Genomic DNA, 14464 nt, shown 5'->3' with positions numbered 1-14464 from the left:
AATGACATTTGGGAATTTATCACCCCAACCAAAGTCACATACTATGTATACATCTTACAATACATGCACTTTTAAGCCATATTCTTCACAAAACACCTTCTAGATGCATCTGCACAAATTGTTATCATAGGAAGTGTTGCCTAATTTGTTTTTAGGATGTCAGTGCCAGTGCCTTTTTCACACTGCGTTCTCGGCACACTTTAGTACCACATTAATATGTAAACACAAAGCAGGATTGGAGATTCACCGTGCTACACAGGGCCCTTCTCCAGCACCCTGATAGGGAAAAACATAGCCGTTCTTCGGTTTTACAGTGGGGCAGGGCAAAGAGTTGTCCATCTGCAGCTTTGAGATATCTGATCACACATAGAGTAGATACACAGAAGATTAATCATTTCAAAATACATACATAAAAAGTATAGAAAATATCATGTATATGTAATATAAATCTATGTATCTTATGTAACTGAACTGCAAAGTAAAAGCCCACCTTGCATGCTGAAGAGAAGGATGAGATCACCCCCTTTGACAAACTCTCTGTCACTGAGGCGTGCTTTAGCCAGAGTCACGTCAAAGCCCTTCGACTCAGTGACGTATTCAGTTTCATCATTGTAGGTGTATGTACTTCCAACTTCACTGGGTTTGCCCCAAACATAATGTCCTTCTATAAGATAACAACACAACAGCTCAGAAGTGCTTCGATAACTCCAGGAAAAGTGCAGTTCTAGACAGACAGTCAAAATTAGCAGCAGAACAGATCAGGGCAAGTGGGTGGAGCATAGACGACATCTATAGGAAGGCATTGGGCCTATTTATCATGTTAACATCCCTCACCCCAATTGTCTATCGTTCAAAAGCCCCCTAAAAAGTCATGAGGAGGGTAAAATCTGCATGGTCTCACCGAACATTTCAGCCGGGTCAGTCGTGAGGCTGTCTTGGCTGGACAGACGCAGCCGGATGTCGGGGTTCTGGTCCAGCAGCACAAAAGTTACTTGTCTCCATGGGCAAGGCCACTGTAGCTGCTCATCATAGACGCCTGACACCAGCCGCACGTAGATGGAAACGGCGTCTTCCTCGAGCTTCAGAAGAGCCTGATAGCGGTAGCCTTCGGGTGAGTAATACAGCGGGCTGTACATGTAAGAGCCGGGAGCAGAGGCGTTCCAGCGCTCCATGAAGTTCTCGATCTGCCATACGTTATGAGGACACTCTGATTCCAAAAAGTTGATGTCATCCACTGAGAAGCCTCCTCTGGAATATCCTGCTCCTTTCCGGGCCTCGAACTCCACCATGAAAGGCTTATCCGCATCCAGTGGCACGTAATGGAGCTGCCAGTGATTAGTGGGAGGCCCTGAAAACAGAGAGTACATGGGTGGTATATAGCGAAGCAACAAGGAGGTGGTATTAATGTTTTGGCTGACAAAATAGTGTTTTGCCATCTTGTAACTCCAGAACATTGTAATCACCTGAAATCTGATTTATATGTCTGACGATTCCCATCATATCCGCATCATTCTGGTACTCCCTGATCCAGATGTTGAGCTGGTCAGTCTCACTACCGCTGTGATAGTAGAAGAACTCCAAGCACTGGACGTTGCAGTCTCTTCGGGGGGTCATCTCTTTGCTCTCCAGTACACCCGAGTCCCCTTCCTGTCCACTCTCCATAGTGAAGTGCATGAAGTAAGATGGCCCTGCAGAAATCAGTACCTAGTTTCAGTAGTTTCTGCTTGTTTGCTTCTACTCTGGTTGAACCGTCTAGTATTTCTTGTCCATTAGTTGATGTACTTTGGTGTTTAACCCTTGGGTAGGTGTCACATTCTGTATACTCATAAGGGTCATAAGGGTCAAGACAGTCTATTTACTAGTGTGGTGTACAGCTTTTTTGGACATGTGAATAACGACTTTCTCTAATGTTGGAAAAGTCATTGAATTTCAAGATGGGCTTTGAGTGGCTCACCAGGCCATAGCTGTATGGCTAATGCGCTACCAGTATGGCCCGCGGGTTGCGAGTCTGAATCCCGAGCCAGTGCCACTTTGCCATCAGCGGCCAGAGTCTGAGAGAGCACAATTGGCTGTGCTCTCTCCGGGTGAGTAGATGGCACTCTCTCCCATCTGCACTCTTAAAGCAATGTTGGTCGGCACAGGTATCTGTTAGCTGGTGCGGCGGAGCTGGGGACCCGGCACTCTCTTTTGTGTGTGTCATGTCGGCTTTGCATGTATCGGAGGAGACGTTTGTTAAGTCTTTACCCTCTTAGTGTCTGGAGCATTGCTAGTGCTAGTTACGAACGAGTGGCTCCCTATTGCTCTTATTATGGACGCCTTCTAGGACAAAGTCTTATTAACAGCTCAGATGAAGATGTGCCTGTACCAGAACTCAATGGGAAGGCCCTGCTCATGGTCCAGCAGGTCTTCTGAAGACCTCTGAATATTGAATATGAAACTGATAATGGAGACAACAGGATGCAGACAAGCTTTTTAAGGGGAGTTTCTAAAGTTCTGAATAAATCAGTGGATGAGATTGACCAAGTTAACCACTGGGACTGAAGGCTAAATGCCACCAGAACCAAAGAGCCATAGAGAATGTAATGTAAAATTTTGGAGACATTGCATATTACTGCTGGAGTGATCAAATCTGTAAAATGGTGGAACTGCAGATAGACTAACACAACAGCACCAGATTTTGCCCAATTAACCTTCATCTCCTGTAAAGTCCAAATTGAATACTCATGTTTTCCTGCATGACAGTGTTCCACTTTAGACGTATACCTGATGAGAAGCTGGTCATAGACACGACAGGAACACCTGAAAAGAAATAAAAAAAAAATTCAAAATGAGTAATTACATGGTACTGATGGTCTGAAGACTACACCTAGCCACAAAGCTAACAAAAAGTATCTGTGCTACTGAGAGGAGATGTAATCTTAGGTTAGCTGAGGTTGAGTCTCCTTGTTGTAAAGAGAAGTGGTGCAAAGACATGCTTTGTGTGTGTCAAAGTTCACAATATTAGCATGTCAACTCAACATTGCCACCGTGGCACTGGCCTTGCCCAGCATTCGCCTTGCCAGTGGTGTTAGCATCGCTACTGCGATTGCTACCCAGTGGCCGCCGGCCTCACACAGTATTGCTACCATGGTGTTAGCATTGCTAGTCTCAACAAAGAGCAACAAAGAGTAGATATTTTGGTCTTAAACCCCACTGGGGTTTGCCAGTGTCGGTCCGGCAAACCTCGGCCGGCGTGGCCTTTTTCTTCTTTTTATCATTAAAAGACTATACAGTCGGAAACCTCACCTATAGATGGCAGGCTGGAATGGTCGCTGTATGGTCCTCCTGGTACAAAGCCAGTTATAAACCATCCATTAGCACTAGAGGAGCAGGCAGTCATCTGACACATGCTGTATTCAAAGCTACAGTGGTCCAGAAAGGAGATGGATTCAGCTGTGTTGAATAAAAATAAGGTTTAAATACAGGTTAAATAAAAGACCTGTGACTCATTCAGTGGCATGCAAAAGATTTGGGCACCCCTGGTCAAAATATCTATGAATAGCTAAGCGAGTAAAAGATGAGCTGATTTCCAAAAGACAGAAATAAAATTGGAAAAGAGACAAAAGCAAATGTTTGGGGGTCTTGCATATTCAGTCTTTTAGGTGGAGTTTTAAGGGAATTCTGGCCCATTCTTCCTTACAAATGGCTTCTAGATCTGTGAGATTCTCAGGCCGTCTTGCTGCACTGATCTTTTGAGGTATTTTGAGGTATTTAATGATGTTTAGGTCAGGGGACGATGAGGGTCAGGGCAAAACCTTCAGTATGTTGAGCTTATGCAAACTAAAACTCCACCTAAAAGATACTATCTGAATAGAAATGCATGTTAAAGCCTGTATTTATAAAAGTCTTTCATTAAAAGAACAGCATTTTATAAAGGTTTGAAATGTGCATCACATGGCCTCTTCGAACAAGGACTGTGGAAAAGTCTGAGACCTTAAAAGGTATCTGAGGCTGGACCCAACCCTTGTATGGTGCTCACTTATTTGAACCTTTGCGAAGGCAAGGAAGGGGAACTGGACTGGAGTTCTGGGGGGGCTTCGAGCTGATGAGACCTGGAGCCAAATTCCTCCTTGCCAAAATCAATAGGAGCAGGGCGGTGGTGGGGTGTAAATTTTCGTCTCGGGAAGGTGTGGGGAGAGGTTTATTACATAACTCCATTATGTGAAGGTTCTAGACACATTCTTAAAATTGGCATGATACCATGACCTTATATAAGGTTCTGTAAGCCTTTACAAAAAGGTACTTTACACTCACAGATCTGGGCTTCAATCATGGTTTAAGCAAGAGCAGCTATTCAGTGGCATTGATATTATAAAAGGAATATTATACAAATATGAAATACATACTGCAGTTGTAGAGCTTGTTTAGTTCATACGAATCCATAGGGCTCAGGCCATACTCCTGGCCAATCACTATCTGGAACTTTGGATCTTTGGTCCTGATGGTGAGTCCATTCCCATTGGTGAAAGCGTCTTTACTGTAGTGCATCATAGACGTGTAGTCGTACGGAGTTCCCTGTGTGGTGCCTTCCTGCTCACTCACCTTATCAAAGTTATGCAACTTGTCTGAAAGCAGTGCACATGAAATACACAGATTTAGGACACAGACTTGCCGTGTCAAAAAAGAAATGAAAGGTTTAAGAAACATGACAGTGACCTGGAATGACGTTCTCATGAATGATTTCCACGTAGTCATCCCGATCGTATCGGCTCTGTTCGTGAAAGAAGCCCAGACAGTGAAGAAACTCGTGCTGCACAGTGGAGCTGTATGCACACTCTGTTCCAATAGAGAGCTGCTGTTTCCCACCTCGCTTCCCAACATCTGACCAGCACCTGGAAAATCAGTGAAAGACTGCACTGGAAGCGTTCCCTGACTCCAGAAACATATCTGAAATTGTCACTATGGCCCGAGGGTTGCAAATACGGATCCCGAGCCATGCCACTTTGCCATCAGCAGTCGGAGGCCTAGAACAAAATCGCCTGTGCCCCATCTGAAAGGTAGATTTTTACTGTCTGTGGTCCTGCACCCATCTGAAAGGTACATTTTGACAGGATTTGCCACTAGGTTTGACTGGCTGTTGCTCTGCCTGCATCTAAAAGGTAGATTTTGATTGGATTTGCCACTAGGTTTGACAGTCTATTGCCCCGCCCCCATCTGAAATAACAATTTTGCTTGGATCTGCCATGAGGTTTGGCTGTTCGTTGCCCTGCCCCCATCTAGAATTAAGATGTTGATTGGATCTGCCTCTGGACTTGACTGGCTGTTGCCCCATCCCCACCAAAAAGATTGATTTAGACTGGATCTGACAAGGTTTTACTGTCTGTTTCCTTCCTGCATCTAAAAGGTTTATTTAGACTGGATCTGCCATTAGGTTTGACTGTCTGTTGCCCTGCCTGCATCTGAAATAAAGATTTTGCTTGGTTCTGCCACTAGGATTGAAACATGCTTGCCACTATGGCCGAGGGGTTGCGAGGTTGGATCCTGAGCCATGCCACTTTGCCATTAGCAGCCAGAGTCAAAGAGCACAATTGGTCGTGCTCTCTCGTGGTTTTGGTAGGTTTGACTAGATGTTACCCCACCAGACACCACCGCCATCTGAAACTGATGGGATTTGCTACTAGGTTTGACTGTCTGTTGCCCCATCCTAAACCAAAAGGTTGATTTTGACTGGTGAATGTTGATCTGTTGCCCTGCCTGCATCTAAAATGAAGATTTCAGAGCCTCTAGGTTTCTGTTGTCCCAGCTAAAATAGTAAAATAAGAGTTTTTGGCCACTTTTGGTCTATGGGTCCAAACGTAAGTACAACTGGTTAGGAAGTGTAGCTTCTTTGCCAAGGTCTAGAGGAAAACCCAAACTGTCAACCTCGGCTGAAAGGAAATCGGTTTGGATGGTCAGGAACAACTCAAGAACCATCAGTTCCACAGTTGAACGAAAAAGATAAGACATAGATGTTAGGAGGTGTTAAGGTGAGGCATTCCACCCCAAGAACACTGTACCGACTGTTGTGAACGGTGCTGGAAGCAACAGCATGTTCCAAGGCTGTTTTGCACTGGTACAAAGTGAATTGAATAATGAAGATGAAGGACTTATTTTCACTAATATTCATTAACATTTCAGAGGAACCCATTTTTAAGAGATTTTTTAATAAGCTTGTTAAATCAACACAAACGATTATCCAACAATTACTGTGTTCTTTCGGGTGAGAGAAACTATGGCAGGCATACCACAATATCCATTTGCACTGAAAAAGTAGTATGATGACATTTTTCTCACAAGTATCTCCAAGTCATTTCCTCAGAAAGAATCAAATCAGATTACAGTCTGCATCAGACAAGTTCAGAAAATCCTGTGAGACTGGAAGAGTCAAATTCAAAAACCGGCTCTTCTAGCAACATTAAGTCTTATCCAGTGAAAAAACACAAAAAAACAAAACAAATTCTTATAGGAAACTTAGGGTGAGGTCCAGCAACTGCCTTTTAGCCTAGATTGCAAAAAAACCTACATTCACTATCAACGAAATATATATGACTATGTAACTGAATACATTCTGATGGATATTATTTTATATATGTAGGATATCTGGTACATTCTATGTACTGACTGTTCAACATTCAGTGTGTGCTCAGTACATTGTCTGGTTGTTGGTTTGCAGGATATTCTGGTGCCAGGTTAAGGTGTTACCATGGCCTACAGGTCAAAGAGGGTCACACTAGTGGCTTTGTGTAAACTCCAATTGTTTAAAATACTTGCCTTGGGGTAAAAAAAAAAAACAGCCTATAAAACTCAAGGTGTCTTCAGACTGAGCTGGGACATTAACACTGAGCGATCGCAGAATACACTTCTCCCCACATCTCAAGTCTCCTGACTCTTCTTCCTGGCTCAGGAATTGACTATTAAACACTTCTGAACCTTAAAGAAATAGATCCCTCCTTCAAATTCCTCACAGTGCTGAACACAGTTAGCACATCAGTTTCTTTTTCGAAATTCACCTCTGAACTGTGCACTTTTGGTTCTACTGTATGTGAAGTATAACCTAGGATTAAATTAGCACTGAATCTGTTAATTTCTCATGTGATAATGGTAACATTACCCTTCTTGACTTCTTGAGATCGCTTCATCCAGTTCAACAGGCCGAGGGTTAATTCCTCGCCTAAGAAAGAACCATTTTTTTTTCTTAATTTCCCTTTGATTGATTTGATTGGATCTGTCACTTGTTTAGACATTTGTTTAGGAATATCTTCAAACCTGAAGCTGCTGCAATAAGCGCCTTCTAATTGAGTTTGAGGTCTGTTACCTTGCTATCCCGCCACTGGAAACCTTCCTCACTGCTGTCACCCATTTCCCCAGGGCCTTTAGAAAATCTTGTGTTGGATATAAATAATAAAAGGTTTGCATGAATTGCGATCTGGCACATTGCCAAGTATCAGATATGGATCGTATTTCAATACCACATATGAAGGTGGCCCGTGTCGGAACGAAAAACGTCAGATTCCATGTGTTGTGCCATTCACACTGCCACACAGCTCGAATTTGGGACATTTGTGCCTGCTGGGTGAACGTAGTCCAAGTCTCATCTGACCAACAGAAAACATTCCTCCAGAAGGCCTTTGCTTTGTTAATGTAGTTCAGCTGCAAACCTTTAGTCAAGGCTTGAAGGTTTCTTGGACAGCAGGCTCTCAAGTCCATGGCGATGTAAAAGTCGCTTGACTGCAGTGACTGCAATGACACTGCTGCTCCAGCAGCTTCTGGTTCACGACAGACCTGTCTGTGCCTTGGTGGTTGTTGTTCCTGACCATCTGAACCAATTTCCCAAGCAGCCTTCATGACACCGGACTCTTGTTTAAATAAACCTGGAGATATGTTCGCGTAGGGTTACACAAGCTGTAATGGAAGCCTTATTTGGGTGCTGCCCTTAAGTAATGGGGTTGATCAGATCCTATTGTATGCAAGCTACACACTACGGCACGAACGCAGTATGTGGCCAATCAGGTTTGGAAATTATTGTCTGATCGCTGAAAGTCTATGCTTAGGGTTATGTACACTGCTGGCATTTATCTTTGCAATCAGACATCTTATCAGACTGATATTACAAGGCATGTCTTTGTCACACAGGATGTCAGATATATAGGTATATATAGAAGTATATAAAGATGCGCTCATAAACCTGTTCATAATCAGATTTCTGCAGTAATCTGGTTATTTAAGTGGTCATGTAAGCATCAAACTCTAATTTCTTAGATTGGAGGAAGGTCTAGAAATCCGAATAAGAAATCCAATAAAGAGAGCTGACTTTTAGCTCAGTAATCAGATTTCTTAGTGCATGTAAAATCTGATCGTGGTACCGGAAATGAGCAAGTGGTGAAAAAAACTGAAGGGTTCTTCATCTTCTAGATGAGGTATGGTATGGTAGTTTGAGTCTTTCTCCAATAACTTGAACTTATGTATAAATGTTTGCAAAAACTCCAGGGGACATTTCCTGACAACCATCCTTTTTTATATCTACTACTACTACTACTTTTATACACTACTGAATTAATTAACAATATGGTTATATGGTTAAATCTAGATTTTATTTAGAGCTCACTGTACCCGGTTAGCGATTCCACAGAGACGTAGTCTTCTTCTGTTGTCCGGGGCTTAAAGTCGACACATGCTTTCAGTCTCATCTGCTCGAAGGCTTTTAAAATAACTCCTTTGTCGTTCATGCCTGAAACAGCAGTCGATCAAAATGATAGTGAACAGCTGTAAAGGACTAGAATTTTTATATATATGCAGATTTAAGAAATGTATATGTTTAGTTATATTACCTCCACCAAATGTTTAAATATATAAAAATAAGATAATCATTTTCTTACTGAGAGTTTCATTCAAAACATAGGGGATATATCCGTCCCACCGGTATTGGTCCCCCAAAACTGCACTCCTCTGAACTCCAGTATTGTCCTGGTTTAATGAGCACAGCATCAGACAGCAGAAATTAATGTCATTTTTCTTTATTATGGAATTTACCAGAAATACTTTCTGGTTAGTTTACTACCTGCATGATATCTCCTTCCCGAAGGTTTAAACCTGAAAGAACAATAATGAATAATTAAAAATAAATAATATAATTATTTATTTATTGTATAAAATATATTTTATATAAAATATTTATTATATAATATATGTATATATACACACAGTGCCTATAAAAGTTTTTATTGCTTTTATAAATGGAATCATAATATAAATCAAATAACCCAGATGTTATTGTAGGAGTTCTGCATTAGTGTTTCAGATAATTCTGACATGCTGTAAAGGATTATGTGAAAAACAAAAGCTTTTGGTCCAGTGAAGACGGTATGTCACAATTACATAACTATCATATAACAGCCATTACCAGACACTGAGGTAATGCTCAGGTAGCTGTTAACTGGAGCCTGTTATTTAAATAATTAAGTAAAGAGTTATCAACTTATCTTCATTTAGATAATGAAGTAAATTTATTATCATTTATTAGTATTTTATTATATCTATATTCATACATACATATTTTCTCACTATATGGAAAGACATACACAGTATGTGTTGTTACAAATGGAATGGTGTGGGGTATGCTGTGTTTCATGTATGTAATTGGTCTTTTGTGGCAAAGGGGATTTACCTTTGTTTATTTCAGGGATGGTCTTCCTTTCATTACCCTCTAAAAAAAGAGAGGAGATGAAAATGACAATGACTACAAAGACCATTTGACAACTGTGGCAGCAGGGAGTGGCTAAACTGTACAATGCAGTTGAAAGAATGGTCTCATCCATTTTTAAGTGGACTGTTTTTGACATTTCAGGACAGTTTAGTGCAATTCATCATATAAACATAATTATAATAACAGAACCTTTATTGATGCAGAACCTTACACATGCATATATATATATATATATATATATATATATATATATATATATATATATATATATATACAGTGAGTCCAAGAAGTATTTGATCCCTTGCTGATTTTCTTCGTTGGCCCACTAATAAAGACATGATCATTCTATACTTTTAATGGTAGATGTATTCTTACATGGAGAGACAGAATATTAAAAAGAAAATCCAGAAAATAAATCTAAGGAATATATATTAATTGATTTGTATTTCATGGAGTGAAATAAGTATTTGATCCCTTAGTATTCATTAGCAGTTCTGGCTTTTACAGACCAGTTAGACACTCCCAATCAACTTGTTACCTGACCTGAAGCCACCTGTTCTCACTAATCACTTGTGTGAAAAACACCTGTCCACAGAATCAGACAGATCACACAGATTTCAAGTCTCCAACATGGGTAAAACCAAAGAGCTGTCACAGGACCTCAGAGTCAGAATTGTTGACCTTCACAAAGCTGGAATGGGCTACAAAAAGATTAGTAAGGTGTTGGATGTGAAAGTAACAACTATTGGTGCAATTATCAGAAAGTTTAAAGAGTATAACATGACAATCAACAGACCTCGGCCCGGTGCTCCAAAGAAGATTTCGCCTCGTGGGGTGGCAATGATGCTGAGAACAGTCAGAAATCGTCCTGCAACCACTCGGCAGGAGTTAGCAAATGACCTGAAGGCAGCTGGGACCACAGTTTGCAAGGAAACAATTGGCAACACTTTGCGCAACAATGGATTCACATCCTGCAGTGCCCGAAAGGTACCCCTGCTGAAGAGAGCACATGTGGAGGCGCGCCTCAAGTATGCCAATGATCATTTGAAAGATGAACCAAGTTATTGGGAGAAGGTTTTGTGGTCAGACGAGACCAAAATTGAACTTTTTGGCCTCAACTCCACCCGCCATGTGTGGAGGAAGAAAAATGCTGCCTATGACCCCAAGAACACTGTGCCCACCGTCAAGCATGGAGGTGGAAGCATAATGTTTTGGGGGTGTTTCTCTGCCAAGGGTACAGGGCTACTTCACCGCATCACTGGGAAGATGGATGGAGCCATGTACCGCACAATCCTGAGGGACAACCTCCTCCCCTCTGCCAGGGATCTGAAAATGGGCCGTGGTTGGGTCTTCCAACATGATAACGACCCTAAACATACAGCAAAGGCAACAAAGGATTGGCTCAAGAAAAATCACATTAAGGTCATGGAGTGGCCCAGCCAGTCGCCAGACCTCAATCCGATCGAAAATCTATGGAGGGAGCTGAAGGTCAGAGTTGCCAAGCGACAGCCCACCAACCTTCATGATTTAGAGAGGATCTGCAAAGAAGAGTGGGCCAAAATCCCCCTGGTGTGTGTGCTAAACTTGTGGTTAACTACAACAAACGTCTCACCGCTGTGCTTGCAAACAAAGGCTTTGCCACTAAGTATTGAGTGTGTTTGGCAAGAGGGATCAAATACTTATTTTCCTCATTGAAATACAAATTAATTAAAATATATTCTTTAAAATTATATTCTGGATTTTTGTCTTGATATTCTGTCTCTCCATGTTAGAATATATCTACCATTAAAAGTGCAGAAGGATAGTGTCTTTATTAGTGGGCAAACAAAGAAAATCAGCAAGGGATCAAATACTTCTTGGACTCACTGTATATATATATATATATATATATATAATGAATAATATAATAGAATATCATTTATTTATTAATACAACTGTGAGGCATTCTACATAAACCAGTGAATTACATCCAGTTAACATAGAAAAAGCAATATTTGTGACCAATATTTGTTGACAATATTTACACCACATGGTGACTAAACTAATATTAAACAATAATACCTGGAAACTGTCCAACTACCAAATGTATTCAGATCATTTGATTCTTTTTTTTCTTTTATGTCAGTCTGAACCTGTCTGACCCCACCCACTCCCTCAACAAAGGCTTAATAAAGGCCGCCTATAGTATCTTTTCTTGATCACTCCTTTAATACACTATACTACTGTCTTTTATATTTGCAAATGAAGGCCACATGGTCTTCATAGTGATTCTGCTTTGAGGATGCATGAAGATATTGACATTGCCATTTCTGCTTTGTCCCATAGTACACTCTAAGCAAAAGGGGAGCGTACGGTATGTAGTGCTGAAAAAGGGTTCTTTGACTAGTAACAACAATGGAAAAAATTCAATAAAGAACCATCTGTAAGAGGGTTTCCTTGTTTTTACACTGTGTAACCAGGTGAAGAACCATCTCTAATGTGGGTTTTCTTGGTTTTACACTGGCAGACCAGGCAAAAAAACATCTGTAAGAGGGTTTCCTTGGGTTTACACCGGTTTCCTTGGATTTACACTGTTTACCAGGCAAAAAAACATCTCTAAGAGGGTTCCTTGGGTTTACACTGCTTAACCAGGCATAGAACCATTTCAAGAGGGTTTCCTTGGTTTTACATCAGTTTCCTTGGGTTTACACCGTTTAACCTGGCAAAGAACCATCTCTAAGAGGGTTTCCTTGGTTTTACATAGATTTATTGTATTATTATTACTAAGATCACTATTATTATTATATTATTGTATTTTACTTTTATTTGAAAGTTCTGACCCTTACACTTGTGTTAATGTGATGTGACAGCAAACATGACTTGATTCGATTTGAATTGCTGTGGTTCAATATAAAACTATCATCTTTATTAACAAACTCTTTGTAAAATCCTCGTCTTTAAGAGCGAAGGAATCGACTTAAAATATAAACAGTAATCAACACACACGTTTTAGTAGTACTGTATTGTTTCTGATAATTCTGTTTGCAATCATAAGCTTACCTATTACTGATGGTGGGGGCTGAGGAGACAACACAGAGTTCACATATTAAACACCCAGCAGGACTATAAGCAAATATATTGTGAACACTAGAGAGACACTAACAGCCAGAACAAACTCCTTGTGTGTGTGTGTGTGTGAACATACTTGGCCAATAAATCTGATTCTGATTCTGAAATACAAAATTCTGTCTGCTTATCTGGAAAGTAAGTGTTGACTTGCTCTAATATTAGAATAAATACAAACACAATTTGTTCTCCAAAGTTCTCCTCATGGAGTCTAGTATTATGTACAGTTCTCAAGCTGCTGGCTAATGGGGATGCCCCGGCTAAACCTGGAACCTGGAACCAAGCTCTGTTCTTCAGACTGGCTCACAAGAACTACTTTCTGGAGTTTCTATAGGGAAAAGTCTCTTATTGCTGAGAAAAAAGGTGTCCAATGAAAAACACCTCCAAAATAGTGAATTTACATAAGCAGGGGAAAATGTTTTTAACTCTGAAGGGAAGTCAATGTAAAATAAGAGTTTAAGAGTTAAGTCATTTGGAGCATTTCTATTGGTCTGTTTATCCAGAAGTATAATGTACAGAACCAGCTACAGGGTTTAAAACATGGAGAAATGAAACCATGGATAGAAATGGAGATACATGTTTTTCATTGGACAGCAGTTATATATATTGGATTAGATTATATTGGATTAGACTGTTACTGTCAAACATTTTAAATCTGGAATTTGGTTCTTTACATTGTGCCATAATTTTATGATGAATGGACCAATAGAAATGCTCCAAAATGACTAAGGTTAATTAGTTTTTTTCTGTAAAGTTGCCATTTAAGAGAAACATAAATTAATACATTATATATATAATTTTCTATAATTAAATTAAATTTAATAAGAATTGTCTTATAAAGTCACTGTTTTAGACATTATATGTTTATTTTGGACAGCAAAAAAATTACTCACCAGTAGTGCTACAGGAGAGATAGCCAAGCTCAGAAGAAAAACAGTAAGGAAATCCATTGTCTCTGCAAAAAAGATCAAAATCAATAGATTTTTCATCAGTTTGTTACTACACCAGATGAGCTTCCTAGAAGGTTTAGGTTTGATCCTAAAAGTCCCATCAGCAATCAGTCTTTTTTCACACCATAACTACTATGTACATCACTGCATCCAGCTTACATATTCAAAATTAAAATAAATATAGTATATATAAAAATATAGTAATAGCATAGTTTGCTTTAGCTCAATTAAAAAGTTCAAAACGAGAATAGCCACAAACCACACAAGCCTGTAGAACAGCCGAGCACCCTGCCTCCGAACTCTCCTACTCTTCTCTCACACCCACATATGTATATGTATATATATAGAGAGAGAGACAAAGAGAAGTCACTTCCTCATAGTTAACATCACCTCAAAGATGGTTTCATCTATATGATGTGAATGACTGTAGACCACACTGTGGAGCTGTATGTCATCTGGCTGGCTTAATCCATTAACACTCCGAGGCTCATCACAGTAACTGCAGGGACTTCTGTACAAACTGGTGGGGCTATTCTTCGGCCATAGGCTTTTTAAGGCGTTAAGCTCAATTTTAAGCTCACGTCCTGTTTTAACTTGACTAAGTACACTTTAAAGTCCATATCATTAAGTACACTTAAGTAAAGCTTATGTAGTGAGCTGGGTTGGGTAGTAACGAGATACATGTACG

The 14464-nt window shown here is 40.3% G+C and overlaps 1 protein-coding gene across 1 annotated transcript; it reads right to left on the bottom strand.

Moving 5' to 3' along the window:
* Positions 1 to 243: 243 nt before the first annotated feature.
* LOC140556647 (meprin A subunit beta-like) lies at positions 244 to 13776 on the bottom strand. Its single transcript, XM_072680722.1, has 14 exons — positions 13720 to 13776; positions 12761 to 12779; positions 9683 to 9721; positions 9077 to 9108; positions 8895 to 8982; positions 8629 to 8746; positions 4696 to 4871; positions 4386 to 4604; positions 3286 to 3432; positions 2764 to 2799; positions 1464 to 1688; positions 902 to 1348; positions 491 to 664; positions 244 to 356 (listed from the first exon to the last, which is right to left on the bottom strand). The coding sequence occupies exons 1-14, from the start codon at positions 13774 to 13776 to the stop codon at positions 244 to 246; spliced, it is 1890 nt and encodes a 629-aa protein (XP_072536823.1).
* Positions 13777 to 14464: the final 688 nt, after the last annotated feature.

Source organism: Salminus brasiliensis, chromosome 5 (genome assembly GCF_030463535.1).
Source record: "Salminus brasiliensis chromosome 5, fSalBra1.hap2, whole genome shotgun sequence".
NCBI lineage: Eukaryota > Metazoa > Chordata > Actinopteri > Characiformes > Bryconidae > Salminus > Salminus brasiliensis.
This window is presented reverse-complemented; position numbering and strand designations above follow the sequence as displayed.

What these genes read in the sequence shown, in the direction of transcription:
- LOC140556647 (XM_072680722.1), bottom strand. Translation starts at nt 13,776, where the DNA reads ATGGATTTCCTTACTGTTTTTCTTCTGAGCTTGGCTATCTCTCCTGTA. An exon ending in TCTGTGGAATCGCTAACCGG is followed by an intron (nt 4,872 to 8,628) that starts GTACAGTGAGCT and finishes CTGATTTTCCAG; the next exon opens with GTGCTGGTCAGATGTTGGGA. An exon ending in ACATATAAATCAGATTTCAG is followed by an intron (nt 1,349 to 1,463) that starts GTGATTACAATG and finishes CTCTGTTTTCAG; the next exon opens with GGCCTCCCACTAATCACTGG.